The sequence below is a fragment of the Scomber scombrus genome, chromosome 8 (assembly GCF_963691925.1).
Source record: "Scomber scombrus chromosome 8, fScoSco1.1, whole genome shotgun sequence".
In the NCBI taxonomy this organism is placed as follows: domain Eukaryota; kingdom Metazoa; phylum Chordata; class Actinopteri; order Scombriformes; family Scombridae; genus Scomber; species Scomber scombrus.
In genome coordinates, this window is record NC_084977.1 from 16401285 (window position 1) to 16428501 (window position 27217).

A 27217-nucleotide genomic window follows, 5' to 3' on the forward strand; every position below is an offset into this window, starting at 1 on the left:
AGTTCGGTACAAGTCTCTTGGTCATATACACAAGGACAGGCGTGGCCTTAAACTTTATAACTATTTTAAGTAGTGGCTCAACCATTCATTGCACCAAATAACCCTACTTGTGCCAAAATAGGTGGTTTGGCTCAGTTGTGTTTATGCAGATCAAGTGATGCAGTGCAATGCTGTTACTCTTGTTAGCATGAAATTGCACATGCAAGAAATCTTTGTGGCTTTAGTTATGGAGGAGGTGCAGACAGACTTGTTCAAAATCATGTTAACCTTTTCATCAAGTGCTCCTGCATAATTGGGACTAAGGATATGTGTGTCTGATCACAAAGCAGTTTTTTTCAGTGTGGTGTTATTCCAACTACCTATTAGTCACAATGCACCTGTCTGATGCCATGTTTTTAACTCAATGTCTGCTAGCAGATTTTCTGAGCTTTTTACTGCTGATCCTTTAGCTGCCTTTGATCAACATTTTAACACAGATGAGCTAGTCTCCCTTTTTAATCACACTTTTCAGACTGTCCTGGACTCTGTCGCCCCCTACAAAGACAAAATGTCAAATTGAACATTGCAGCCCTGGCTAAACAATCCACACTTAAATTAAAGGGAGACTGTAGGAGAAAGGAACAACAATGGGGGGGGGCTGATTTGTGTGTATTTTATGAGATCTGGAAAGACACAATGAAGAATTATCAAAGGGTAGTTAAAGAAGCAAAAGCATCCCTCTCCTCTAATTTAATTTTAGCAAGTCAATCTAACCCCATAACCTTATCCAAAGTAATAGACTCAGTCATCAACCCCTACCTCCCCCTGCCATTTTACTGAAACCTCGCAAGAGATGTGTGATAGTTTTATAAATAGAGCCAAGGATATTAAGCAACAAATCACCCACACATATCATGTTTTACATGCTAATAGGGACATTTCACCATTTTTTCTTTTCTTTTACCTCCCACCTGCAACTAGTTCAAAATGCAGCAGCTCAGCTTCTTCCTGGTTTTAACAGACAACATCACAACATCCAAATCCTGGCTTCTCTCCATTGGCTCTGTGTTCTATTTAGAATGGATTTTAAGATTTTACTGATCACTTTTAAAGCACATCTGGGTCTGGCCCCAGGCTACATAACAGAAATGTTGACCACATATGAGCCAGATCTCAGCTTTGGATGGAGCCCTTCTGGCCATTCCAAAGTTCAGGCTTTAATTTAAAGGTGATCATTCTTTTGCCATTAGGGTCCCTCTTTTCTTAAAACACATTTTTATACACTTCCTTTTATGTTATGTCATCTTTTGGTTTATTGCTTCTTTTCATTTGTATTTATTAATATTTACATATTTTATTGTCTTTTACCTCCTTTACCTTTTTTATCTTTCAGCATCTTTTTGTCCTCTCTCTTGTTCCATGTAATGTATATAATTTTTTCAACGTGTGAAGAGCTTTGATTGCTTATCTCCATTTAATCCATCCAGCTATAGGTACAAGTCCGTATATATTATTTATGAGTATAATTCAAAAAGGTAATACATCTGGGATCAGGAACTACTTTGCATTTAGCTCCACAACTTCACAACTTCCTTTCTTTTGGACGTAGCTGCCAGGCTGTTCATATGTTAGTAGTATGTCAGTGTGAGTGAATCACTCATCTGTCTGTGACTCACATACTGTATCTCCTCTCGGACTCTCTTTTTCACTGCCTGTCTGTACTTTTTTCACTCTCTGAATCTCTGTTTCCCCCTTTCTGCCTCTGAGCTCTCTCTCTCTCTCTCTCTCTCTCTCTCTCTCTCTCTCTCTCTCTCTCTCTCTCTCTCTCTCTCTCTCTCTCTCTCACACACACACACACACACACACACACAAACATGCACATACAAACCAAAGACACCTTATCGCCTCCAAGCCTAAAGCAACGTCTCACTGGCAGCAGTACAAAGCACACATGACCATGAATCCAAATGTAAGGATTGCACTCCAGGCTCCACATCAGGATGTTGGCCGGTTGGTGCTTTATTTCTCTCACTCTCAGCCTTTGGCATAAAGAGTTCCTTGACGCTGGACCGTATTTTCAGTCTGTCTTAAAATGAAGCAGAGACTGAATGTATTCAGATGATTAGAAACAGGCTGTTAATGCAGTTCTGTGTGTGAGTGTGTAGATTTATGACATTTTTGATTTCTTGAGAGCACAGCTGCACATTCATAATGCCCGGATTTTGTTTTCTGAGGTGAATACAAAACCGTTTTGTGAGTACATGTGTGGGTGTCTCAGCGCAGACAGTATCAGTGGTGCCTGGTAGTCTTAACACTGATTTCTCCAGAAACCCACCCACTAAAATATCCCCAATACTGGTAAAAGTGACTCACATGACTCATACTCAATGCCGGGAAAAACATACATTTAAAAAGTCATTTCCTGTTCGAACAAGAGCTGGAGTAGGTCTTTCTGCAAGTAGTCTAAGACATCGTAGCCTGTGCCAAACATTCATTTAAGCATTATTTTTTTTGGAAAACAGTTGAATAAGACAATGAAAACAGTCTTTTAGCACCAGAAAGGGTGTTCCAAAAAGCTTTGAACCACATTGAACTGATTCAAACCTTGCATTTTTATATGTCTGCAGTTTTGTAGTTTTTTTTGGTGTATTACAAACACAGGATGTTACATCTCCCTTTCCTCTTCTGACCATTTTCTATCTCTTTCCTTTTTTCTCTTAGATGTTGATGAGTGCCAGGCAGTGCCAGGTCTTTGCGCCGGAGGTAACTGCATCAACACTGTGGGATCCTACGAGTGTAAATGTCCCGCTGGCCACCGTCAGAGTGAAACCAGCCACAAATGTGAAGGTGAGTCAGGTTTGAAAAGTTGAGAAAGCAAGGAAATGCTCAACAGCTAAACAAGAAGCTCTTATAATGAGGACGAATGGCATTACGGTCATAAACAGACAGGTGCAAGTCCTAATTGATCTGCCCTGCTGACGTGTCCTCCATCAAGACACTGATTTCCTGCTGGATCCATTGCTGCTGCTCTTACACATAAGCTTAAACAGAGAAATGACAACTCCATTGAAGAAATGTGTTTATTATTATGCAAATGCAACTGTCATACATTTTTTCAGGCTGACCTGTAATTTACAAATGTTAAGACTGTAACAAATTATATTTACTAATAAGGAATTCTTTTTTTAGTTAATGAAATACTAAAAACCCATAACGAATGGCCCTGAAAGTTTTATCTTAAGATTTCACAGCCTGATTAGCAACCAAAGACCATCACATAATGCATTTTTATTTATTTTTAAAAGTAAGCTAATGTTAGCATATTCGAGGCTGTGAAGGCTTTGAAGATGTTTCTTCTTAATTTTCTGTCTACACGTAGCCGACCAATCCCTACATTTGATGAAACAATACAAAGTTTATTAAAGGTAATCAACTTTACAAGACGTCCATGTACCAGAGTATGTGAATGTGCTGCCAAGTAAAGACAATTCTGTGGATCTTAAATGATAATTTGTTGAATAAATGATGAGACAGTCATGGGCCATGCACTTTATGGCAAACTAGGGGTTTGGTTGGATCAGTTGACAAATCTCTATGGGAGTTTAAAAAGTGACGACATGTTCACAGTTAAAGTCGTCTGCACATGCACACACACAGAGCAGAGTGGATTCACATTACAGTGTGTTGATTGGAAGGAATTTAAACAATGCCCAGGCTAAACAGTCTGATAGTTAGCCAGGCAGGGGTTGTGTCTCTTGGACTCAAGCCGATGTATTCTCAGTCTTTTGGGAGGATTACAGAAAGCTCTTAAACTGTTACAGCCAGATGACATCAATTGTACTGAGCGAGACCAAGGCTAGCCTGACAGTTGTAGTGTATCAGTGTTTAAATTATCTAAATTCTCCATTTATTAACTTTTAGAATTTCTAAAAGCTGTACCAGACACAGAACAAACAACTGTATTCGTTGGAAACTAAAGTCATCACCCTCAGGTTCATGAGAAGCAATTACCATGACATACACAAGAAGTGATTAATGTGTGAGTGAGTGGAGGAGGAAATGGGGAGGATGACAACACTAGAATCCAAGTTTCAGTTGTGGGTTTAGGTAAATGGCAAAGACAGGACTTACAGTAAAGAGAGAACAAGCACTTCCAGAGATGCTGAGCTCTGCTCGCAGAGATTTGGGTGTGGTTGTGTGGATGTTGTAGCCACATTCCATCTGGTGCCACAAAACGCCCAGAGGGCTGAGAAATTAGACTACACTCATCTCAACCACACTGATACAAAGTAGAACTGCATCAAGAGCTCAGGATGAGGGGCTTCAGAAGCTATAAAAATGTGTGCAAGATTGTTTGTGGTCTTAACAAAACGCAACACACACAACACAGTTTTAATTAACAAGGCATTGACAATCATTTACAGAGTCCTGCAACCTTCATTCCCTGGCCACTAAATTTTTCTGATTACATTGGTTTGCTTTAGTGAATAGAACTGCCTACTGATTATTATGTGCTGAGTGACAAGAGAGAGAAATACAACAGCTGCTTCACAGACACCTGGAGGGTTACTTCAGGATGAGAGATTTGTACCTTAAATTATATACTGTCACACGTGCCTGCTGATGCATCTTTGAAAATAGTATTAGTCTTCTTATCTTCTGCAGAGGTGGTCACAGTCAAAATGGCACTACAACTGCAACTAATGATTATCATTGTTGATGAATCTATACAGTCTGTAAAATGTGAAAAATGCTCCTTAGTATTTCCCAAAACCCAAGATGACAAAATTTCAGAATGCTAATTTTGTCTCACCATCATCCAAAAATTCAGAGGTACTCAATGCACAATGATAATAACCTGCAATGAACTTACAACATTTTGCAATTAAAAAGTTTGATATAAGAAAACACCTTAAGATATTCTCTGTTGCTCATTTTTAGTTTCAGGTATTTGCATTTAGCAAATGGGATTTCATGTCTACTCTGGTGTTGATTTAGCACTGAGGATTAATGATGCAGTTTCTACACTTGACCCATGCAGAGAGGAGAAAGGGTTCAGTGTTTGCAAAACTTGTAAAAACAAAAGAACTGTTGTGACGTGCACCTTAAGTCACGGATCTACAGGAAGCCCTACGTTTTTTGAAATCTCTCTAGCAATCAGCACAGGTCCTTTGGGAAGGTTTTTTTTTTAAGTAGCTTTCTCGTTAATGTACAAACAGCCTCATTGAAAGCTTTTATGGTAAAAATTAGTAAGGTTTTGGAGCAGTAAAGATAAAGTGCAGTTAAGATGTCATGGGTGTCACAACAAGGCACCTGGTTTTATGGCCATTTTAGTTCAGACTGTACCTAACAGTCTCTCCTTTCCCCCCCTCCTCCTCTTATTTCTGCTTTTTTTCTGCTTCTCATTCCATTTTCCTTCCATAAATACAGTTGTCTGGCTCAAAACCAGCTGTTCGGGCTGAACAAAGAAACACTTGGGGCATCTGGGAGACTTTCTCATTACACACACGGCCCTCCCTGTCACAGATTCCCACCCTGTGCAAATACACACACAGACAGTTTCACACTTCAGAGTTTAGATGAGATGAAACAGCGTAAAAATGACACACATACACTTTCTAAAGCTTTTCACATATTAAAGAGTGTCAGAAATGTTTACACAAAGACACACACACACACACACACACACACACACACACACACACACACACACACACACACACACACACACACACACACACACACACACACACACAAACAGATTTGATGGCATGGTTGTAGACATTTATCCAGGTGACACACATTTCCCTCCACACACACAGTCAGTCCCACAGCGCTGTGTCTGTGTGGAGCGTAATGTCTGGCGTGCTTTGGCCCTGCTGACATAAGGTTTATTTGGCTGGGTTTTTACAGCCTCACCTAGGCCTTCTGCCACTGCTGTCAGACAGGAGTCAGCAGGGGAAGAACAGCCTCCTCAGCTTCCCACAGTGGGCGCTACAACACACATCCACGCAGACATACACACAGCAAGGCACACATGGATATAAGTTACATGCTCTTCACTCCTAGAAAGACAAACACTAACACACCCTTCACTTTTCCATATAAGTGTATAAGGCACATGCACACGCACACGCACACACACACACACACACACAGTACTGCACGCACCGTGTCTGCACTTATGCTGTAATTATGCCCCGCAGTGGTGCAGTAATTACGTATGCGTATAAATAAGCGTGACACATCATAAAAACTCAATACCCTTCTGGAACTTCACTTTGGGTTCCCCCATCATGGAGCAATGAGGCCCCTCTCTCACTGAATAATACAACTTAATGTTGCCATAAAGAGTACCACACTGAGGTGGGACCTGCCAAGCAGGTACTCTCAGAGATTGTAGGCGTTTCTGAGTCAAACCATGGACTGTACAAAGGTCAGATTCATCTAAGTGACAATATGAAGATTCTCAAACATCCAGGTGATAGATATTCTAGAGGTGCTGAGTTAAAAGCATCTGGAAATAGTTTTTCCTCTCATTCAAAAAGCTTATTCAGTGCTTTAAAAACTCTTCCTTTCTTTTGGAAGTAGCTGCCTGGCCGTCCATATGTTAGTAGTATGTCAGTATGAGTGAATCACTCATCTGTGTGTGATAAAAAGTTTCACCACAATTCTTCTTTCTATACCTTATATTGAGGAATATAAACATGTTTTTATCTACAAAAACCTTTTTCAAAAATGACAGATGTCTTTTCAAACTTTTCAAGTGTTAGATGTTGCCTAAACAAAAGCAAGCAGTAGAAGAGCTTTGGCTTAGTCTACATTATGATATAAATCAGTATTACATTAAAGAATATATTAAGAAGACAAAAAAACTGACCAGGCGTTTGATACCAGCTTTTGGCACTTCATAGTTTTTGCTAAGATGTACTTTGGTCAAACCTGTCCCTACTCGATAGCTCTAATTGTTTACTCTTTAGCTATTGTTTTATATGTAATTGGATTGGACTTGTGTGATAAATTTGAACAATTTTCACAAGGGTGTGCCTTCATTCCTACATTGGACTCTAGTCCAATATGGGATTTTTTTCAAGGGTTTAATGTTTGTATTATCGGATTACTCATGTCATTTACATGCCATGGCTCACAAGCTTGAGTTTTAGCCTGGAAGTGAAGTAATTCAACTTTGGTAGACTTTGGGTCCACTTGCTTTGCTTCATTTTCCCTTAGGGAGAATCTGTTGTTCCAGCGCAGTAAACTTTAACTGTGATGTGCAACTGCATCCTTCCAAACACAAAATGTTTGAATGTTGTAAACAATTTTCTGAGCTTGTGTAAAGCATACTCAACAGATGTGCCCTATGATGTGATAGACTGTGGTATTTATGATAACTGGTAACTGTGTATGTTTCAGATATTGATGAATGCAGCACTATTCCTGGTGTGTGTGATGGAGGAGAATGCACCAACACTGCTGGTAGCTACGTCTGCACCTGTCCACGAGGCTACATCTCCAGCACAGATGGCTCCCGATGTGTGGGTGAGTCTCACACCAGTCTCACACACGTATACATGACATTTGTGCATTTCCTCACCGCCTAGGTGGCTAAAAGCCTCACATATGGCCAGTAACTTCCCTCTGTCCTTTACAGCTTCCTGTAAGTGGATCACCATGTGCAGACAAACACACTTGCACGCGCTGTTTGGCCTTGACAGCATTAATCTACTCTAATGCTGGTGCCCCTCTGGCTCATTCACACACACTCATTGACACATACGATGCATACCTCACTGACATATCCCATGAAACACCACCAGGTGTTAATGTATTCCTGCAATCCTCACCCCTCATGGCAACCACAATGAAACACAACCAGGTGTTAACATATTATTTCAATATTTACTCCTAAACAGACAGCTCAGGGTCTGTCTGTTTCACCCTATCGGCATCAGAAGACCAACCTAATTCTTGTCCAGTAAATGATCCTGCTGCAATTGAATTGTAATTGAAAATACATGTTTTCTCAGTTTTATTTTGCATTATAAATATTTTATTCTCCATGTTTAAGTAATTATCTAGCTTTCACACAATCATCTGTGGATAATAATGCACTCCTACATTGTTGATTTTTATGACGGATGAGAGGAAATGGGTTGAAAATACCAAAAAGAGAAAAATGGACAAACACGTGTGCCCATACAAGCACATACAAAAACAGGGTGGGGGCTGATCTCACAGGTAGTGTGTGAGCTTGCCTGTCATGTGGGAGTTTATTTAGCTTCAAGGTTACAGGCATATGGTGTTGTTTAAGGGTAAATGTAGAGGAAAGAAATAGAGGAAGAAGAGGAAAACAAAAGATGGTATCACTAACCTCAGCAAGATGGATACCCATATGTGATTGTAAAACATTTCATTCCAAATCCTAGAGCATTAATATGCTCCTAAACTGCCTCCACTCTTCTAGGAAGATTTCACAAGATTATTGTAATGTGGCTGCAGGGATTTGCTCCCATGCAGCCTTAAGACCATTATTGATATTATGTTTGATAAGGCCTGGCTGCCAGTCAGTGATTCAAGTCATCTAAATGTTGGATGAGGTTGAGGTCAGTGCTCTGTGCAGGCCAGTCAAGTTCTTCAACACCAAACTCAGAAGAACATTTCTATATGGGCCACACTTTATAGACAGAGGCATTGTAATGTTGAAACAGAAAAGGGCATTTCCACAGTTTGAAACACTATTGTCCAAGATAACACCGTATTCTGGCAATAACATTTCCCTGAATTGAAAATAAAGGGTCTGCTGTATCTCAAACCATGAAAAATAAGGCAAGAAATGCACAGGGATGTCCATGTCCATACTTTTGGCCATGTAGTATGCATACCGACTATGAGCAAGAGGAAGAGTAGGAGATTTGACCAAACAAGTGAGTTGAAAATGAACATTTTAAATGGTTGAGACTACAACAAACTGATGGAGAAGAGGAAAAATAGGATGAGGAAGTGATAGAGGGTGCAAACTATTAGAAATATTTAGGTTATGTTTTTCTAAACTAGAGGTGGAGCGAGGGAGAGTCAAGAGAATGATGGTCAGGATCATCATAAATACTACTTGTTGGCAGACTGGTGTGTCTGTACTGGTATGTCTGTGTGTGTGTGTGTGTGTGTGTGTGTGTGTGTGTGTGTGTGTGTGTGTGTGTGTGTGTGTGTGTGTGTGTGTGTGTGTGTGTGTGTGTGTGTGTCTGTCTGTCTGTCTGTCTGTCTGTCTGTCTGTCTGTCTGTCTGTCTGTCTGTCTGTCTGTCTGTCTGTCTGTCTGTCTGTCTGTCTGTCTGTCTGTCTGTCTGTCTGTCTGTCTGTCTGTCTGTGTGTGTCTGTCTGTGTGTGTCTGTGTGCATGTGTGTCAGAGAAGTCATCAAATCACCTGAACCCAAGTTCTCCATCTGTCTGTCTTTATGTGTGTCCATTCTTTTCTTTTTTCTCCCTCTTCACTGTCATCCTTTTCTTCTTCTTTGCCCTGCGGTGATATATCACCCTCTCTGTCTCTGTCTCTGTTCTCTGTCTCTGTCTCTGTCTCTGTCTCTGTCTCTGTCTCTGTCTCTGTCTCTGTCTCTGTCTCTGTCTCTGTCTCTGTCTCTGTCTCTGTCTCTGTCTCTGTCTCTGTCTCTGTCTCTCTCTCTCTCTCTCTCTCTCTCTCTCTCTCTCTGTATTTCTCTATTCCCTCAGATAACAGTTCACTCATTTAAAGTAGAAAATCCCTGTTTACTCTGTTACTGTGCACTTCCATCTCTGTTTGGACCTTTTCTCTTGTTCTGTCTCCTCTGGCTGTTTTTTCTTTTAACTCTTTCCGTATCAATGTTATTGTTTCCTCTTGCCTCTATTTTTTTTATCCCATCCTCTGACATCTGGATCCTGCACATAACATATTTTAGTTGTGGATTCCAGTTGCTCTTCTACTCTTCAGCCAGCTGAAGAGAAAAAGAAAAAAAAACAGAAAGCAAATAAAACAGGTGCCAAATACAACCCCCATATATCCTTCCTCTGTACTACATCCAAAATGGATAAGACTAGATTGGGAGGAGACAGAGGCACAGATAAGTAAACCCAAACAGAACCAGACTACACCGGGTCAGACCCAAATCATCTTTGTTTATTACAAGCCAGTGATCCAAAGTCACAAGGCTGCCTGAACAGAGAGATAGAAAAACTACACTCGTCTTGTTTTCTCTTCATGTGACTGACCCGCTTTGATTACATTTCCCATTCTGTCTGATCTCCTTAAATTTTCTGTGGTCCAAACATAAAGTGAATAAAGGAGAGCCAGTTGTTTTTTATGTGGAGTGTATGGCATGCAGGCCTACTGTATCATGATGAAGTAGGCCAGTGGGAGCTGTTTGTGGCCTGACAGTAATCAGAGCCTAATGCCCTGTCACACAGTGGAAGCTTAAAAAAAAGAAAAAGAAGAAGACCTGTCCAGTCAGTCAGTCTGTAAAAACACCTCACCAAATGAAAGCATATGATTGTGTAGCACTACTAGCAAGCAAACCGAGGTCTGGATCCAATTTAAGTCATCATCATCCTCATGAGCAAACCCCCACTCTCCCTCCTTTCCCTCTCCTCCACCGTGCCTCCAACTCGGTCATTGCAATGGGATTTTTTTTCAGGGTTGCACTGGTGTGTTTTTGCACATGTTTGTGTATGTCTATGTGTGTATTTTTTACATGCATATATGTGTATTTGTTCATGTGTTGTCTGTGAGTCTGTGGATAAGTATGAGAGTGTATGACTGTGTGTGTAAGTGCATGTGGATATGTGTGTGTGGTGTGCTGTATATGTTCCCAGACACAGCACAGCCCCCATGTTCTATCTAATTGGCAAGAATTGCTCCACATGGAACTGATTAATTCCAGACTGCTGGCTCATTAGTGAGTTAATCGACTGGTCCCCCCCATCTCGGCGCTTTTGATTTTTCGCCCCCCATTTCTTTCTGCAGATGCACTTAAAATTCTCTTCCACATATGTTGTCCGCTTTCTAAAATAATACACATGTATTCTCTCTGGCTTACTCAGTTTTTTTTCCTTCTCAGGGTATTTTCCTTAAATACCCAGAAAGTCTCTGTATCCCTTTCCATTTACTCCTTACACACGCTCTTTGAACCTCAGCCCCCTCTCCTGACCCATTGATCCTGACCTGGCTAACTGTAACAAATAAGACCCCCTTTTGGAGGCCCCTCAGATGCCTGAAGTTAGTCAAAACCTTTGGCAACCTTTCCCACTGCCAGGCCATAAAGAAGCTTCCTCAACAGCCACCATAGTTGAGGACAGGACAGCCCCTTGACTTACAGCACTGCTGTTTTAAACAGAGCTGTTACCTCTAACCTTTTCTCACTTTGAATACAGTGTCAGTGGTAGAAAAGTACTTCAGTTATTACCTGAAGTCCTACATTTACTTGATGCCCTCTTTTGGTTGCAATTTGTGAATCTGCTGCACGTCAGAACACACCCAGTATCCCTGATGAGGTGAGGTGAAGTGAGGTGTACTCTTTTAGACTGAAGTGAGGTCACATTGGGCTGACACACCCCGGAGTACATTCCTACATTACTGCAGCCAAATGAAAAGTTAAACTACTGGAGGTCACCAAAAACTGGACTTTCATCTACTGTTAAGTTGCTTGTTAAGATTTTTATTGAGGGAAAACTTGTAGCAGTATCAAATCTAAAACAACTCATTGTCTTTTTTTAAGTGTTAAATTATTGGCATTGCAGAGATTTTATGTGTCTAACTATCCCACTGTGTATACAATACTGTGTGTAAGTGTAAACTCTTTTATATACATAATTTATGTTTTGTTTGAAATATCTTATTCTACAGCATACAAAAAGCTGTCACATGAATGTAGTGACATTAAGTGATTGATCTTTCTTTCTAAAAATTTAGTAAAAGAAAGATTTAAAGAGTCAAAAAACACATCAAAGTTACATTTAAGCTCAGTACTTGAACAGAAAATGAACAGTGTTATCATTTTAGTTTACATATTTAATGATGATATTGTGCCATTTTTTTTATCATCATCCATTTTTAAATTGACTTTATGATGACCTTTTGAGCATAAACGTTTATTGCTGTCTGTTCACTTGTCTCACTCTGTCTTTATGTCTCACCCCCCTGCTTCAGATCAACGTGTGGGCACCTGTTTCTCTGCTCTGGCTAATGGCCGCTGTGCTGCAGAGCTGACTGGACAATACACCAAGATGCAGTGCTGCTGTGACACAGGCCGCTGCTGGGCTCTGGGACAGATTCCTGAGATGTGCCCTGTCAGAGGGTCTGGTGAGTACACAAAATCAAAACACACAGAAGACGCATGCAAATGTTTCATTGTTGACAGCCACACATGTTCTGGGCAAAATCTATGTTAGCTGATTCCAAACAAAGTCATGGTTTTGAAATTAGGACAGATCATCAATTACCTTTTCCTCCTCCACTGAAAAATTACAGTTTCTCTGGCTGATTGTCTGTAACTTGGCATGAAGACAGGCCATAAATAAAGCCATGACAGCATAAATGGAAAACTCTCCTTGCGTGAGACTATGATCCATCACTGATCTGTTGCAGGATGTTCTGCCTCTTTCACGGGCAATGCCAAAAATAGATTAAAGCTAGACAGTCAATATCATAACTTCAACAAAAGAACATAAAAATGTAATTCAAAGTGCATTGGCCTTTGTGAAATCTGCTTTTCCAAGAAACCGTTAGCACATTTCAAATACATACATTATAACACTTTGAGTGGTCAGGCTGAGCCAAAGTTCTTTTGAGTTTGACTTAATAAGCCATACAAGCAGTATTGTTCAAACACAAACCCACAAAAATGATTTTCATCTGTTTCATCTAACAAGTAGCAAATAAAACATACCTGACAGTGCTGTGCATCCACTGACTTGTTCCCTGTGATCTCACTTCATCTTTCAGATGAATTCAGGCGTCTGTGTATTGTGGGTGTTCCCCAGGGACATGGTTTCCCTCATGGCTACCCCAACGGACAGTTCCCCAATAACAATGGCAATGGGTTCAACTATGGATACAAGTTTCCCAGTCTACCTAATGGTAATGGTAACGGAGGTGCTGGTGGCAACGGAGGCTTTGGAGGTAACGGAGGGAGCTTTGGAGGCAATGGAGGGGGACTTTCTACCCACCAAAACATAGGTGAGTCATTTTATGGGTGTAAATAAGTCTGTTAAATGGCAATAGATAAAAAGTTTCACTTCTTGATTTGGAAACTTGAGGCTTTTAGCTCAGAGATCTTAGGAAGCCTTGTTTCTATGTTGTATTTTTGTTTTGTTTTGTTTATGTGTCTCTTTGTGTGTTCTCAGGCACTGTTTCCGTGAACGACTCCATTGATGTGTGCAAACATTTCACCAACTTGTGCCTAAATGGACGTTGCATTCCCACAATCTCAAGCTATCGTTGTGAGTGCAACATGGGCTACAAACAGGATGTTCGTGGGGAGTGTATCGGTAAGAAACATGCTCATACACACTGAATATTGTATACTGTATACACGTATACATGCAGTGTTATTCAGTTCTCACTAACCTCCCTGATCCATGTAGGCAGACACATGACCATGTGAAAGTGCCACAGTTAATTCCATGCACTGCACTGCCATCTTCTGCCAATTTAAGGAACTTAACATAAGTGATGTAGTTTCATGCTTACTGGAAACAAATGTAAATTAGTATTTATGTTCATTCCGTCATAGATGCACAGAATAGATAATGTTTGTTGTTTGCTTTATTTTTCCTCTCCAGATGTGGATGAGTGTGTGAGCAATCCATGCATCAATGGAGACTGTGTCAACACAGCTGGATCATACCATTGCAAGTGCCATGAGGGCTACCAAGGAACCTCTACCAAACAAGCCTGCATTGGTACGTCTGACTGTGCCTTAAAATTCATATTACTGTAATAATTTCCCTAATATGTTTCCGAAACAATAATTCAGTGCACACAAAAGTATTTCAAAGCCATTCCACTAAACTTTTGATACACAGTTTAGTATGATTTGTTTAAAAGGCATCGCACCCAGCCAAATTCATTTTCCCTCTTCTCCTCCTCTGCTTGCACTTCTATGTTTAGATATTGATGAGTGTATTGTGAATGGAGTGATGTGCCGCAACGGTCGCTGTGTCAACACTGAGGGAAGCTTTCAGTGTATCTGCAATGCTGGCTTTGAGCTCACTCCTGACGGAAAAAATTGCATTGGTAAGGAGACAAAACAATCACTTGAACTACACTTAAACATTGATCTTAAAAAACTTGATCTCAATACCTCTTCTCGTTCCCCTTCCAGATCATGATGAATGCGCGACCACCAATATGTGTCTCAATGGCATGTGTATCAATGAGGACGGCAGCTTTAAGTGTATCTGCAAACCTGGCTTTGCCTTAGCAGCCAATGGACGCTACTGCACCGGTATGTAAGATATATAAAGTACAAATGCAGGTCTCAAGTCTTGGGCTCGAGTCAAGTAGGCTGCTTCAAAACAGTGATGACAGATGTGCTTTCTTTAAAATCCTGCAGATCCCATTTTTAACCCATTTGTCCACAGTTTTGTTTCTTAAGTCAGACTTTTTGAAGTTACCCAAGGGGGCTTTTATGCTCAATGCATAAAAATAGATTGATATATTAATTTATATTTAGTCATAGAGATTTTTTCTGGAAGCTTGAAGAGTGGTTGTCATTCAATTGCAGTCACACCAGAGCACAGACACCACAGCTGCACTTCACAAATATCTATTTTAGATAATGCTAACTCTCCATGACCCAATTCCTCATCAAGCACTGTGATTTTGTATGTCTTATGTGTGATGATTTACATAGAAAAAGAAAAATATCAAATATAAAATAAAAATCACAGATTGACTTTTTCTCACGAGTTACCTGTGAGATCAGTAAAAATGTTAATTTGCCTACTTGTATCTAGTGTGTGTTAAGCATATGGGTTTTTGTAAGATAAGACCACAATGAGATTTTTTTTTTGTAGTAAAAAATATTTAAATTTTTTATTAGAGGCTCTATGAACTTATCTGCCTTATCAAATAAACTGATACTGACCTATGTGAATGTTCTGCCATCTCTTCATCAGACATTGATGAATGTCAGACACCTGGCATTTGTATGAATGGACGCTGCATCAACTCTGAAGGCTCCTTTCGGTGCGAGTGCCCACCAGGCCTGGCTATTGATGTCGATGGGAGAGTGTGTGTGGACACACACATGAGGACCACCTGTTATGGTGCTATAAAGATGGGCACATGCTCTCGGCCATTCCCTGGTGCAGTGACCAAGTCAGAGTGCTGCTGTGCCAATCCTGAACATGGCTTTGGAGAGCCTTGCCACCCCTGCCCCTCCAGAAATTCAGGTAGCATCCTTGATTAGCTTCATACTGATAATTGCAACTCTTAGATTTTCATTACATTTTATTTTGTTAGCTACAGTAAAGAGAAAAGTGAAAATCCATCTCATTAATTACGTTTTCTTTCTCTTGTCTTTCAGCTGAGTTCCAGGCTGTGTGCAGCAGTGGTATTGGCATTACAGCTGATGGCAGAGGTTAGTATTTTTTTTTAATGAGTACAAATGTTGTTAATGTATTGCTGAGAAGCACTTATACTATTAATTGTTAATATCTGTCTTTCTCCTAGACATCAATGAGTGTGCCCTGGATCCAGACATTTGTCAAAATGGCATATGTGAGAACCTGAGAGGAAGTTACCGCTGCATCTGTAACATTGGCTACGAGTCTGACACCAGTGGCAAAAACTGTGTCGGTGAGTCACAGTGCAGAGTGGATTGTGTTCATATTTTTAATGACAAATATTTCTCAAAGTCTCAGAGTGCCTCCTATGACTCTTTTATCATATAGCCATATATACGTTTTCCATCACTAGCAAACATTAGCTACTGGTCATACCAGACCAAATAGCAACACATTCTGCAAGGCTGATTTCTATTGTTTAGAAGTAATACAAATAGAAAAAACATTGTAAAAATAGAAATAGTTATGTATCTTCTTAAAGGAGAATACTGGTGCTTTGCTCGTTTAGCCATCGAAGTGTAAACTTCAGAAACTCTACATTACTCTTGCCTTTTTTCTAAATTGTTACAGCATGTATTGTATTCTCTTTCACTGCCCCTCAGATGTCAATGAGTGTCTGGTGAACCGTCTGCTCTGTGATAACGGTCTGTGCAGAAATACTCCTGGCTCCTACACTTGCTCCTGCCCCAAAGGCTATGTCTTCAAACCCGACTCAGAGACATGTGAAGGTGAACACTCCCTCTCTCTCTCTCTCTCTCTCTCTCTCTCTCTCTCTCTCTCTCTCTCTCTTTGCTTGTGCTGCTTCCCATCCAGTTGTTTTTTATCAACAGTCAAGGTTATTATGAGATGACATTGTTACCAGATGTGTTGCATTTAGTTTCCAGTAAACATGCAGCTCATGGAAAGAAGACACACACATTATGTTTGCAAATGGCTGCCAAATGATGATCCATCTGAATTAACCTCTCAGCTCTGACCTCTGTTGTGTGTTTGCACATGTTTCAGATATCAATGAGTGCGAGTCTAGCCCGTGTATCAATGGAGCGTGTCGCAACGTGGCTGGTTCCTTCAACTGTGAGTGCACCCACGGCAGCAAGCTGGACTCCACCAACACCATTTGCGTGGGTAAGACATCCATCCTTCCAAATGCCTGAAGCAAATTTGAGCAGAACCGCACAGTCCTAGAAACAGCTTGTGTGAGATAATGATTACACATGCTAAGACACAAGTATCAATGGGAAGTAAGTAGTACAAGAGTCTTTTTGTCAAATAATTTAAATCAAAGTTTACTTTGCACTACTGAGGTGGTTCATGTTTCAAGGAGCCATCCAAAGACATTATCATCCTCGGATGTTGAGCAAAATGGCACACACCGATGATATATTAGATAAACACTTGCATGCATAGCCTTGATTCACATGCATATTGCCTTACTTCACTGGAGATTCAAAATGACATGTGGTATGTAAGATTCTCTGCTGAGGAGAAAAAATCCTCTTGTTTGGAAGTTTGTTTCTTATGGGAAATCAGTCTGAGAAAACTACATTCTAATACAGAATACAGATGTTATTGTAACTCGAAGGGAGAATGAGTCATTAAATAAATTGACATACATATTGCATGAGCTGGCTCTGTCAGAGGTCTACAAATTGCTCTGGTTTGGTCCATTTTTGTTTTACGTTTTAGAGCCGATCACTCAGCAGGGAAAGAAAGGGAATACAAATTGTGGTATTGTGTTTGGGTGGCCTTGTGGTTTTAGAGAAAGGGTGACACTGTTATGACTGTACACTGTACACTTTCCCAGTTCATTAGAAATGCAGTAGCATAGGATTAAATGTGATAATGCATGGGTTTTAATCAGCACAGCCTGGGCCCACAGACAAAAGTTTTATGCCAGCAAAAAGAGTTGAAGGTGACATTAGATGTTTGTTTTTTGTGGTATGTTGTGTTGCCATAGTTAAAGATACCCTGCAGAGATTTTGACCACGAGTGATGCTGTGGTGCAGTCTTGTACTCAACTAGCAAATAGCATGAGTAAAGTCTCTTCTGCTGTTGCTTTGCCTCCACAGATAGCATGAAAAGTACTTGTTGGCTGACCATACAAGACAACCGCTGCGAGGTAAACATCAACGGAGCCACACTGAAGTCTGAGTGCTGTTCCACACTGGGAGCCGCCTGGGGCAGCCCATGTGATCCCTGCGAGATTGGTCAGTTCACAAACACAGATACATTCATATAACATGGGAGGATTTTTTAAGGCGGATGATGTTCTCAATCTAAGCTGCATATATTTTGTGAAGCAGCATTCAGTGTTTAATCAAATTAATCTCAGAAGGAAATTCTTTCAGGGAAGAAGTACAATGCATCCAAATTACTCACTGTGATTCAATTCAAGGGAAAATTATGTAAAAAGATGTAAATAAACATACAGTTATTTAAATTAAGAACATTACCAATGAATAAGGAATCCATGAGCTAGAGAATAAATAAACAAATAAAACATTATTGCAGATTTTTTTCACATTCTTTTTTTGGTAGCTTTGGTCAAGAAGAAAGTGTCACCATGTTGTGGACATTTAAACTGGTTCACTTTAAAATATTAACTAACATACATACTCTACTCTCAATCTTTTCATGACTTCTAGACACAGCCTGCTCTCGAGGATTTGCTCGTATGAAGGGCCTTGTCTGTGAAGGTAAGAATATTTGACAGCTTGACAAGCAGTGGCACACCAGCAAGGCTCCTATCATCCAATATCAGCACCAATGAAGTCATTTTATCTTTTTGTTCTTGTAATGTGCCTTTAATGTTCATTCTGTAGATTTAATTGAAGAGGGATATTGTGTGTGTGTGTGATTTTTTGTGTGTGTTTCACCTTATAATTGTGGTTCTTAATATGTCCTGCTCCCTGCAGACATTAATGAGTGTGAGGTGTTCCCTGGAGTGTGTACAAACGGCCGCTGTGTGAACTCCCAGGGCTCTTTCCGTTGTGAGTGTGCCGAAGGACTCACTTTGGACAGCACTGGACGCACATGTGTTGGTAAGAGAACAGCACAATAAAAACATCCAACATTGAACAGCACAATGATCTTAAAAATAAAGATTTTTTTTTTTTGTCTTTGATTTTATGACCAACTTTCAATTTGCCAACCTTAGATATGCGTAGTGAGCAGTGTTACATGAAGTGGCACGAGGATGAGTGTGGCGAGCCCCTGCCAGGGAGATACCGTGTGGACATGTGCTGCTGTTCAGTGGGTTCTGCATGGGGTATCGACTGTGAGGAGTGTCCCAAAGCAGGCTCACCTGAGTACAGATCCATCTGTCCCAGAGGGCCTGGCTTTGCCAACAGAGGAGATATCTTGACCGGCAGGCCTTTCTATAAAGGTACCAAGATTGTCACTGATACTAAATGAACATGGACGTGTTGACTTTTTATCATAAGTGTTTGTCTTTTGTTGGTGGTAGTGCCTCGTTCTGGCCTCTCAGCTACAGAATTATTGTGATCCAGATTGAGTTAAGGTGTATGCAGTGCATGAGTGGAAGGCTGGTCATTTGATTTCACTATTTACAGAAAATGTAATTATTAGATCATAGTGTTGATAGTTAGATTTTGGTGACTTTTGAGTATTTCAGTATCTGTGTGACATGATTTTTTATTGTCTATATTTTTCCCCAGATGTGAATGAGTGTAAGGTTTTCCAGGGTCTGTGTACTTACGGAACTTGCCGCAACACCATTGGCAGTTTCAAGTGTCGCTGCAACAGCGGCTTCGCTTTGAACGCTGAGGAAAGGAATTGCACAGGTAAGGACAGAAAGTGGGGGATTAAGCTAAAGCGGAGGAGCAGTAAAATAAATTAATTTAATTTAATTCATGGGATATGTCTATTACCAAAAACTTAGAATGATATTTGAGAATTTACAAAGTCATTGAGCTTTCTTTATGTTATGTCTTTGTTTTAGACATTGATGAGTGCCGCATCTCTCCGGACTTGTGTGGTCATGGTTCCTGTGTCAACACACCTGGCAGCTTTGAGTGTGAATGCTTTGAGGGCTATGAGAGCGGTTTCATGATGATGAAGAACTGCATGGGTAAGCTTGTACACAGAAATACAGAAATAATATAGTGCAATGTGAAATCACTTCAGCCCAATTTGGGAATTTTTTTTTTCTTTTACTTTTTTTTAACCTTTTCATTTATTTTTTCCTCCACTTTTCTCTTCCTTTCTGCCAACAGACATTGATGAGTGTGAGAGAAATCCTCTGCTGTGTCGTGGAGGAACCTGTTTGAACACAGAAGGGAGTTATGAGTGTGAATGTCCCACCGGACACTCACTCAGCACAGATGGATCTGCCTGTGAAGGTGCGTCATACATCAGACATAAGCATTCACACAAATATTCACAGGGCGCGGTAAATCAGTCTCCGCACAACCAAATCTAATCTAAAAAGCGAGTACACTCGTATCTTCAGTCAGATCTTTTCTCTTCCATAAACAGTTGACATTTGGCTCAACATCTTGGCAATACAGTATCAAAATCCTGATAAGTATTTATAAAGATACTTTTAAGCCAAGGAATGTGTGTAATTTTTCATTTTTCCCTGAGGTACACTACCCTACATTGTATTTAATGTTTAATTATCTGTACTTTCTTGCTGATTCTTTCAGATGTGAATGAGTGCCAGCTGAGTGACAACTTGTGCAAGAACGGCCAATGTGTCAACATGCCGGGAACCTACCAGTGCTCATGTGACACTGGTTACCAGGCCACACCAGACCGTCAGGGCTGCGTTGGTGAGTGAAGCAGCAATGTTTATCCCAAACATATTTGCATACATTCAAGACAGCAAACTATTGATTATTGGCCCTTTTGTGTTTTTGGCTTACATCCATTCTGTAAATGTCACATGTGGCTAAACTGTAATTATGACCTCTCTTTGTAGATATTGATGAGTGCACCATTATGAATGGAGGCTGTGAAACCCACTGCACCAACTCAGAGGGCAGCTACGAGTGCAGCTGTAGTGAGGGCTATGCTCTCATGCCTGACCTCAGGACCTGTGCAGGTAATGATATGTATGATGTTATACTTTTACAAAAACATTGCATTAAATATATGAACAAATGCAATCACAACTATTTCTGCTGCTTTGTTAGATATTGATGAGTGTGAGGAGACTCCAGACATCTGTGATGGAGGCCAGTGTACCAATATTCCTGGGGAGTATCGTTGTCTCTGTTACGATGGTTTCATGGCTTCTATGGATATGAGGACCTGTATTGGTGAGAGGAAAAAAACATACTGCCATCCTTCTCCTTTCATACTTCTATTCTCTATATATTCTTGTCTTTCTTCAAATCTCAGTCTCTGAGCTGTCCGCCTCATTTTCTGTCAATCTACTCTCTTTGGCAAAAATATTCACATGTGCTTGTTTGTCTATCCATTCCTGTCCACCCAGATGTCAACGAGTGTGATTTGAACCCAAACATCTGTCTCCATGGTGACTGTGAGAACACCAAAGGGTCCTTCATCTGCCACTGTCAGCTGGGATACTTTGTCAAGAAGGGATCCACGGGCTGCACAGGTACACACACACACACACACACACACACACACACACACACACACACACACACACACACACACACACACACACACACACATACAAACAAACATCAATTTCAGAGAGGTCTGGGCCTCTGTGTAACAACAGTTTATTCATGCATACAGTATTTCCAGGTTGACGTTTTTCAAAGTAATAATTCATTCATGGCACACTGTACCTGGAAACCCAGTCACCGGTGTCACTACTGATAGAGTTAAAAACTCTCTGCTAAGCAAAAAGCAACATTTTCACATCTCTTTGCGTGCCATTAAACTCAAACAAACTGCAGTGGAGCTACAATATTGTTTATATTCTTGTGTTTTTATTTTGTTCAGTGTTCTAAGAGAAATAACTGGTTTGAAAAACACAGTATTAACATCTGTTTATTGGCTAACTGATCCTAATATCTCTCCAGATATTGATGAGTGTGAGATCGGGGCTCACAACTGTGACATGCATGCTGCCTGTATCAACGTGCCTGGAAGCTTTAAATGTCGCTGTCGAGATGGTTGGATTGGGGATGGCATCAAGTGTGTGGGTGAGTATGTGTCCAGAGTATCTTGACTGTGATGTGATTTGTAGACCAGATGGGCCAAAAGTTTACTTTTGACCGGCTTGACTGAGACGTGCCAGGAATTTTCTCACATTTTTTTGTGTTTCCACCTCTAGATCAGGATGAGTGCTCTGCCGAGGACCACAACTGCAATCCGAACGCAGACTGTGTTAACACACCAGGATCCTACAGGTGCACATGCAAAGATGGCTTTAATGGAGACGGCTTTTCCTGCTCTGGTAAGACTGCTGAAGCTTTCTGAATACATCATGATTGAACACTAGCTACTGTGTGTGCAGTGAGCTTCATGCAAAGAGTTTAATAACACACTGGTCTTTCCTGTTTCAGATATGGATGAGTGTGCAGACAATGTGAACTTGTGTGAAAATGGCCAGTGTCTGAATGCTCCGGGCGGCTACCGTTGCGAGTGTGAAATGGGCTTCACTCCTACTGAAGACAGCAAGGCTTGTCAAGGTGCCACACTCATTCTGTCACATTTTATTCTCTTGTATTTATCTTTTTTTTTCAGACCGTTAGCGTAACCAACATTTTCCCCCTCTCTTGTCGTCTTTCCCACAGACATCGATGAGTGTAATTTCCAGAATATCTGTGTGTTTGGCACATGCCAGAACCTTCCAGGGATGTTCCGCTGTGTGTGTGATGATGGTTACGAACTGGACCGCAGCGGAGGAAACTGCACTGGTCAGTGTAGCACTTTTGTAATGAATCTCTAAAATCTCTTATTTTAGAGGCGGAACAGACTGGAATAGCCTGGCTGAGTTTCCTTTACAATAATAGCCTACATTCATGCTTCCTATTTCCGTGCAGAAATTATTTGACCAACACAAATACTGTATTGCAGTTAGTATTTCTTTAAATTAGAGTAATAGAAATCATATCTGAGCAACTTCTACGCAAAACATTATGTGATCTACTATCATTTATTCGCACCCTGGCTCAGATTATGGCATAATAAAATATTTCGAATAACAAAAAGCAGAAAAAGTATGTTAAACTTCTTCTCTTAGAGCAGCTTATAAGTAATGGGTTCATGCAGTTTAGGATGTGTCTGTGTGTGTAGCTGAGCTTCTATGTGTCACTGTTTACTGCAGACATCAATGAGTGTGCAGACCCTGTGAACTGCATCAACGGACTGTGTGTGAACACTCCGGGGAGCTACCTGTGTAACTGCCCACCTGACTTTGAGCTCAACCCCACCGGAGTGGGCTGCGTGGGTGAGTAACACTGAGAGGCCGACATGAGTCAAACTGTTTACAAATATGAAGAAGACCATGATTCATGTCGTCCATGAATGAACCAGAGAATAAATCTGATTAATCAGAAAGAGAATAAACAATTTGAACATTCACAAAATCGTAAAGATATTATCAAGTATAGTCTATAGCTGGTTGTGCATCAGTCATGCAGTACATAAACTGTAGAAAGTCGAGCCCTTAGTGGTTCCTGCTTCACTAATCACTTAATAATTCAATGCATTACATGAGTAAAGTTTAAATCGAACATGGTTACAGGATACAGAAGATGCAGATTGTATGCAATCCAAAGTATACTGCATTTGTGGACTCACAGTCACACCATCCTATTGCATAAAAAACTTCATGCATTGATGAGTGAATATTTGTCTCTCTCAGATACCCGTGTTGGCAACTGCTTCCTTGATATCCTTGCTCGTGGCGATGGAGGAATCTCCTGCAGTGCAGAGATCGGAGTGGGCGTGACCAGAGCTTCCTGTTGCTGCTCCCTAGGAGGGGCCTGGGGAAACCCCTGTGAACTTTGCCCTGCCCCCAACTCCAGTATGTCACATAGCCTTGACAAAGTTATTATTTTTTTTAATTTATTGTAAAATGCTCATCTACACACTATAGTTAAAATAGACAGATTTTTCTTGAAAACTTTTGTCTTAGCAATTATTATTGCTGATAGCTGATTATTTCACAGTCAAGTTTTGTTTTTGTCTTGTCTATAGCGGAATATAAGACTCTCTGTCCAGGAGGAGAGGGATTCAGACCCAACCCTATTACTGTCATCCTGGAAGGTAAACCATCCACTTTTCTCTGTTTTATTGAATTCACAATAGCAGCTGCAATTGGACTCTGTTGCACCAAAACCCATATTTTTATCATTTTTAAAAAAATATTATCTAAGATAAAATTACTACATAGTGATATGGATCTAACTATTTGTTTCTTTAGATATCGACGAGTGCCAGGAGCTGCCAGGTCTCTGCCAGGGTGGAAACTGTGTGAACACCTTTGGCAGTTTCCAGTGTGAATGTCCAGGAGGTTACTATCTCAATGAGGAGACTCGCATCTGTGAGGGTAAGGACTGAAAAAAGATTAACACTGAGTGACTTGAATTGACAAACCTCAAGCTGTATTATCACTATGCCCCTACTTAATTAAAAAAAATAAAATTGTCATTTTATCTTTACCTGCAGATATCGATGAATGCACAACCCACATTGGAATCTGTGGGCCGGGTACCTGCTATAACACTCTGGGCAACTATACCTGTGTTTGTCCCCCTGAATACATGCAGGTCAATGGAGGAAACAATTGCATGGGTGTGTGGTACCTCCCATTTTACTTTCACAGTCATTTCTAAAAACATTTGTGCATGTTAGCTTAGCTTTTTGATCTATACTGAATGTCTTTCTGTCATTCTGGCAATGCAGACATGAGGAAAAGTGTGTGTTACCGTAACTTCAATGACACATGTGAGAATGAGCTCTCCTTCAACATGACCAAAAAGATGTGCTGCTGTGCCTATAATGTTGGAAAAGCCTGGAACAAGCCGTGCGAGGCCTGTCCTACTCCTGCTACCTGTAAGTGTAAAAAAAAAACAACCCAAAAAAAACCCTCACACAAAGCAACTATACCTCTCCAAATCGACATACACTGAAACTGCAAGAACACATTTTATTATTGTAATTGAGTCAGTCCTGTCCTTTCTGTTTCAGCTGAGTACCAATTACTGTGTGGGAACCAGGCTCCTGGCTTCATTATTGACATCCACACTGGCAAGCCAATTGGTAAGGTCATAACAAGGTTGAAACTGGCAGTCAGCCAGAGTACACGCCTTCAAAACCTGATTCATCGATTTTAAAACTTCACACCTTAGATTATAACGTCTTCTGGTGTCGCTCTGTTCAGATATTGATGAGTGCAGAGAGATTCCTGGTATCTGTGCTAGCGGAGTGTGCATCAATCAGATCGGGAGCTTCCGTTGTGAATGTCCGATGGGCTTCAGCTACAACAACATACTGCTCATTTGTGAAGGTAAAACTGTTCTTCATTCTGTGTCTGACATAGTAAGTGAAAATATCTATCTGTGAATTTAAGACACTTTGTAAACACACATGAGACAATCTGTTCATGTTGGTGTAACATTGACTTCCTGCTCTTTTCACTTTTTCTGTTTCCTGTCCTTCTCTGACCTTTTCTCTTACACACAATACACACCTGTTACCCCTGTCACTACTTTATCTCCTCTTTTGACCATGCTGCTGAATCATTGCATACTTACATAAGTCTTATACAGTATCAAGTGCAGTACTCACTGCCAGCAAATGTGCACACAGAGACACACACACATACAAAAACAGTTAAACTGACTCACTACCCAAAAGCCACTTTTACAGGCAGTCCACTCAGTGGAGTTAATGCTGTTTTCCCACGTGAATTACGTCCTTGTAAAGACAGGTATAGTGGCTCTGAATGGGAGCACCTGCCAGGACCTTCAATCATCCACAATCTGCCAGGACTGTCTGAACTGTACTGGAGCCAAAATGGCGCTGTTGTGCTTTTTCTCCTGTTGTCCACAAGCTGACAGCCTGCTCTGTCCCGACAGTTATAGAGCTTGTGATTGATGACCGCTGTTTCTCTCTTTTTTCTTCCCGCTCAGACATTGATGAGTGTAACAGTGGGGACAACCTGTGCCAGCGCAACGCCAACTGTATCAACATTCCAGGCAGCTACCGCTGCGAGTGCTCGCCAGGCTTCAAACTGTCCCCCAGTGGGGCCTGTGTGGGTGAGTCCAGCCTGTCTGACAGATCTTGCTGGGGTCAGATAAAGTGATTGTGTTGCTGATGTGAGCAAAATGTAACACAGTGGCATCCCTTGTTGAGGGAAAATCTTTCAAATGTATTTTCACTCGACAGTGGGAAAGCTGCTGACGTGTTTTACACCACCTTTAGACTAAACACTACTTTATGAATGGGCTTCATATAAAGTGGAGCTCATTCAATAAGTATATAATATTAATGTGGAAATGATTGGTCTACTAGTGGATCAACAGAAAATGAATCACTAACCAAATAACTAAGTAGTAAAGAAGAGTTAAGTTAAAAGTTAAAAGCAGAATTTGATGATTTTGTCTATTTTGTAGTATTCTAAATCCTGTGGTTTATGACAGTTGAAAACCATGAGGTTTGAAAAATTATTATGGGCATTTTTTGTATTTTGAAAAAATAATCAACAAATTTCAATAAATATTTAATAAATCAGAAATCAGATGCTGCTCTATGATAGATTAATCTGCTCTCTCTCTCTCTCTCTCTCTCTCTCTCTCTCACTCTCTCTCTCTCTCTCTCTCTCTCTCTCTCTCTCTCTCCTCTCTCTCTCTCTCTCTCTCTCTCTCTCTCAGACCGTAATGAGTGCCAGGAGATTCCTAATGTGTGCAGCCATGGAGAGTGTATTGACACGCAGGGAAGTTACCGCTGTCTCTGCCACAACGGCTTCAAGGCCACTGCTGACCAGACCATGTGCATGGGTGAGGGAGACGATCTAAAACTTAACTTATATACACAACACTTTGTTACATGCAATCCTGCAGAGTATTGTAAAGTAAGTCAATAGCAGCCATGTAATACACTTTTTTTTTTACATTTCTGTGATAGCACTGTATCTTCCCATAACAAATTGTGTCAGACTATACCACTGTCCTGCTGCATGACTCTTTCAGTTTTTGAAATGTTGCTCTCTCTCTCTCTCTCTCTCTTTCTCCCTCTCTGTCTGTATTTCAGATATTGACGAGTGTGACAGACAGCCATGTGGTAACGGTACCTGTAAAAACACAGTGGGATCCTACAACTGTCTCTGCTTCCCCGGCTTCGAGCTCACACACAACAATGACTGCATGGGTATGCTCTACAAAAGTGCTTTAATTTAAAGGTCAAAGTCTTGACACAGGTTCAGATAGTGTGCTCATAGTGTGCTCATAGTGTAAATGATTACACCTATAAATTCCAAATAAAAACAGATTACCTTTTTCTGTAGCAGTATTTCATTTGTTCAGACATAAAATTAAGCTTGAAGATAAAATTTAAAGTATTTTGACTGTTCTTTGGTTTGATAGGAAAATATATCAGACATTAGATGATATCTATCTGCCTGGAAAAACATTAACTTCTGCACATGCCAAATCTTTTGCTGGTGGTGGAGGTGTTTGTTGATAAAAATCAGAGGAA

At 40.6% G+C, this 27217-nt stretch overlaps 1 protein-coding gene across 1 annotated transcript in view; it reads left to right on the forward strand.

Annotated features, from left to right (window-relative positions):
- fbn2b (fibrillin 2b) overlaps positions 1-27217 on the forward strand; it is a 70138-nt gene that overhangs the window by 33816 nt on the left and 9105 nt on the right. The window contains exons 7-45 of the mRNA XM_062423929.1: positions 2701-2826; positions 7393-7518; positions 12150-12302; positions 12945-13178; positions 13346-13489; positions 13784-13903; positions 14112-14237; positions 14326-14448; positions 15122-15397; positions 15532-15585; positions 15678-15803; positions 16174-16299; positions 16577-16696; positions 17641-17778; positions 18217-18267; positions 18487-18612; positions 18729-18956; positions 19249-19374; positions 19533-19661; positions 19807-19932; positions 20239-20364; positions 20514-20636; positions 20728-20853; positions 21030-21155; positions 21592-21714; positions 21846-21968; positions 22078-22203; positions 22309-22431; positions 22842-22964; positions 23382-23543; positions 23717-23785; positions 23943-24068; positions 24188-24313; positions 24425-24574; positions 24710-24781; positions 24903-25028; positions 25654-25779; positions 26395-26520; positions 26774-26890. Of these exons, the coding sequence (XP_062279913.1) occupies positions 2701-2826; positions 7393-7518; positions 12150-12302; positions 12945-13178; positions 13346-13489; positions 13784-13903; positions 14112-14237; positions 14326-14448; positions 15122-15397; positions 15532-15585; positions 15678-15803; positions 16174-16299; positions 16577-16696; positions 17641-17778; positions 18217-18267; positions 18487-18612; positions 18729-18956; positions 19249-19374; positions 19533-19661; positions 19807-19932; positions 20239-20364; positions 20514-20636; positions 20728-20853; positions 21030-21155; positions 21592-21714; positions 21846-21968; positions 22078-22203; positions 22309-22431; positions 22842-22964; positions 23382-23543; positions 23717-23785; positions 23943-24068; positions 24188-24313; positions 24425-24574; positions 24710-24781; positions 24903-25028; positions 25654-25779; positions 26395-26520; positions 26774-26890 (5097 nt within the window). The remainder of the gene's footprint in view (positions 1-2700; positions 2827-7392; positions 7519-12149; positions 12303-12944; positions 13179-13345; positions 13490-13783; positions 13904-14111; positions 14238-14325; positions 14449-15121; positions 15398-15531; positions 15586-15677; positions 15804-16173; positions 16300-16576; positions 16697-17640; positions 17779-18216; positions 18268-18486; positions 18613-18728; positions 18957-19248; positions 19375-19532; positions 19662-19806; positions 19933-20238; positions 20365-20513; positions 20637-20727; positions 20854-21029; positions 21156-21591; positions 21715-21845; positions 21969-22077; positions 22204-22308; positions 22432-22841; positions 22965-23381; positions 23544-23716; positions 23786-23942; positions 24069-24187; positions 24314-24424; positions 24575-24709; positions 24782-24902; positions 25029-25653; positions 25780-26394; positions 26521-26773; positions 26891-27217) is intronic.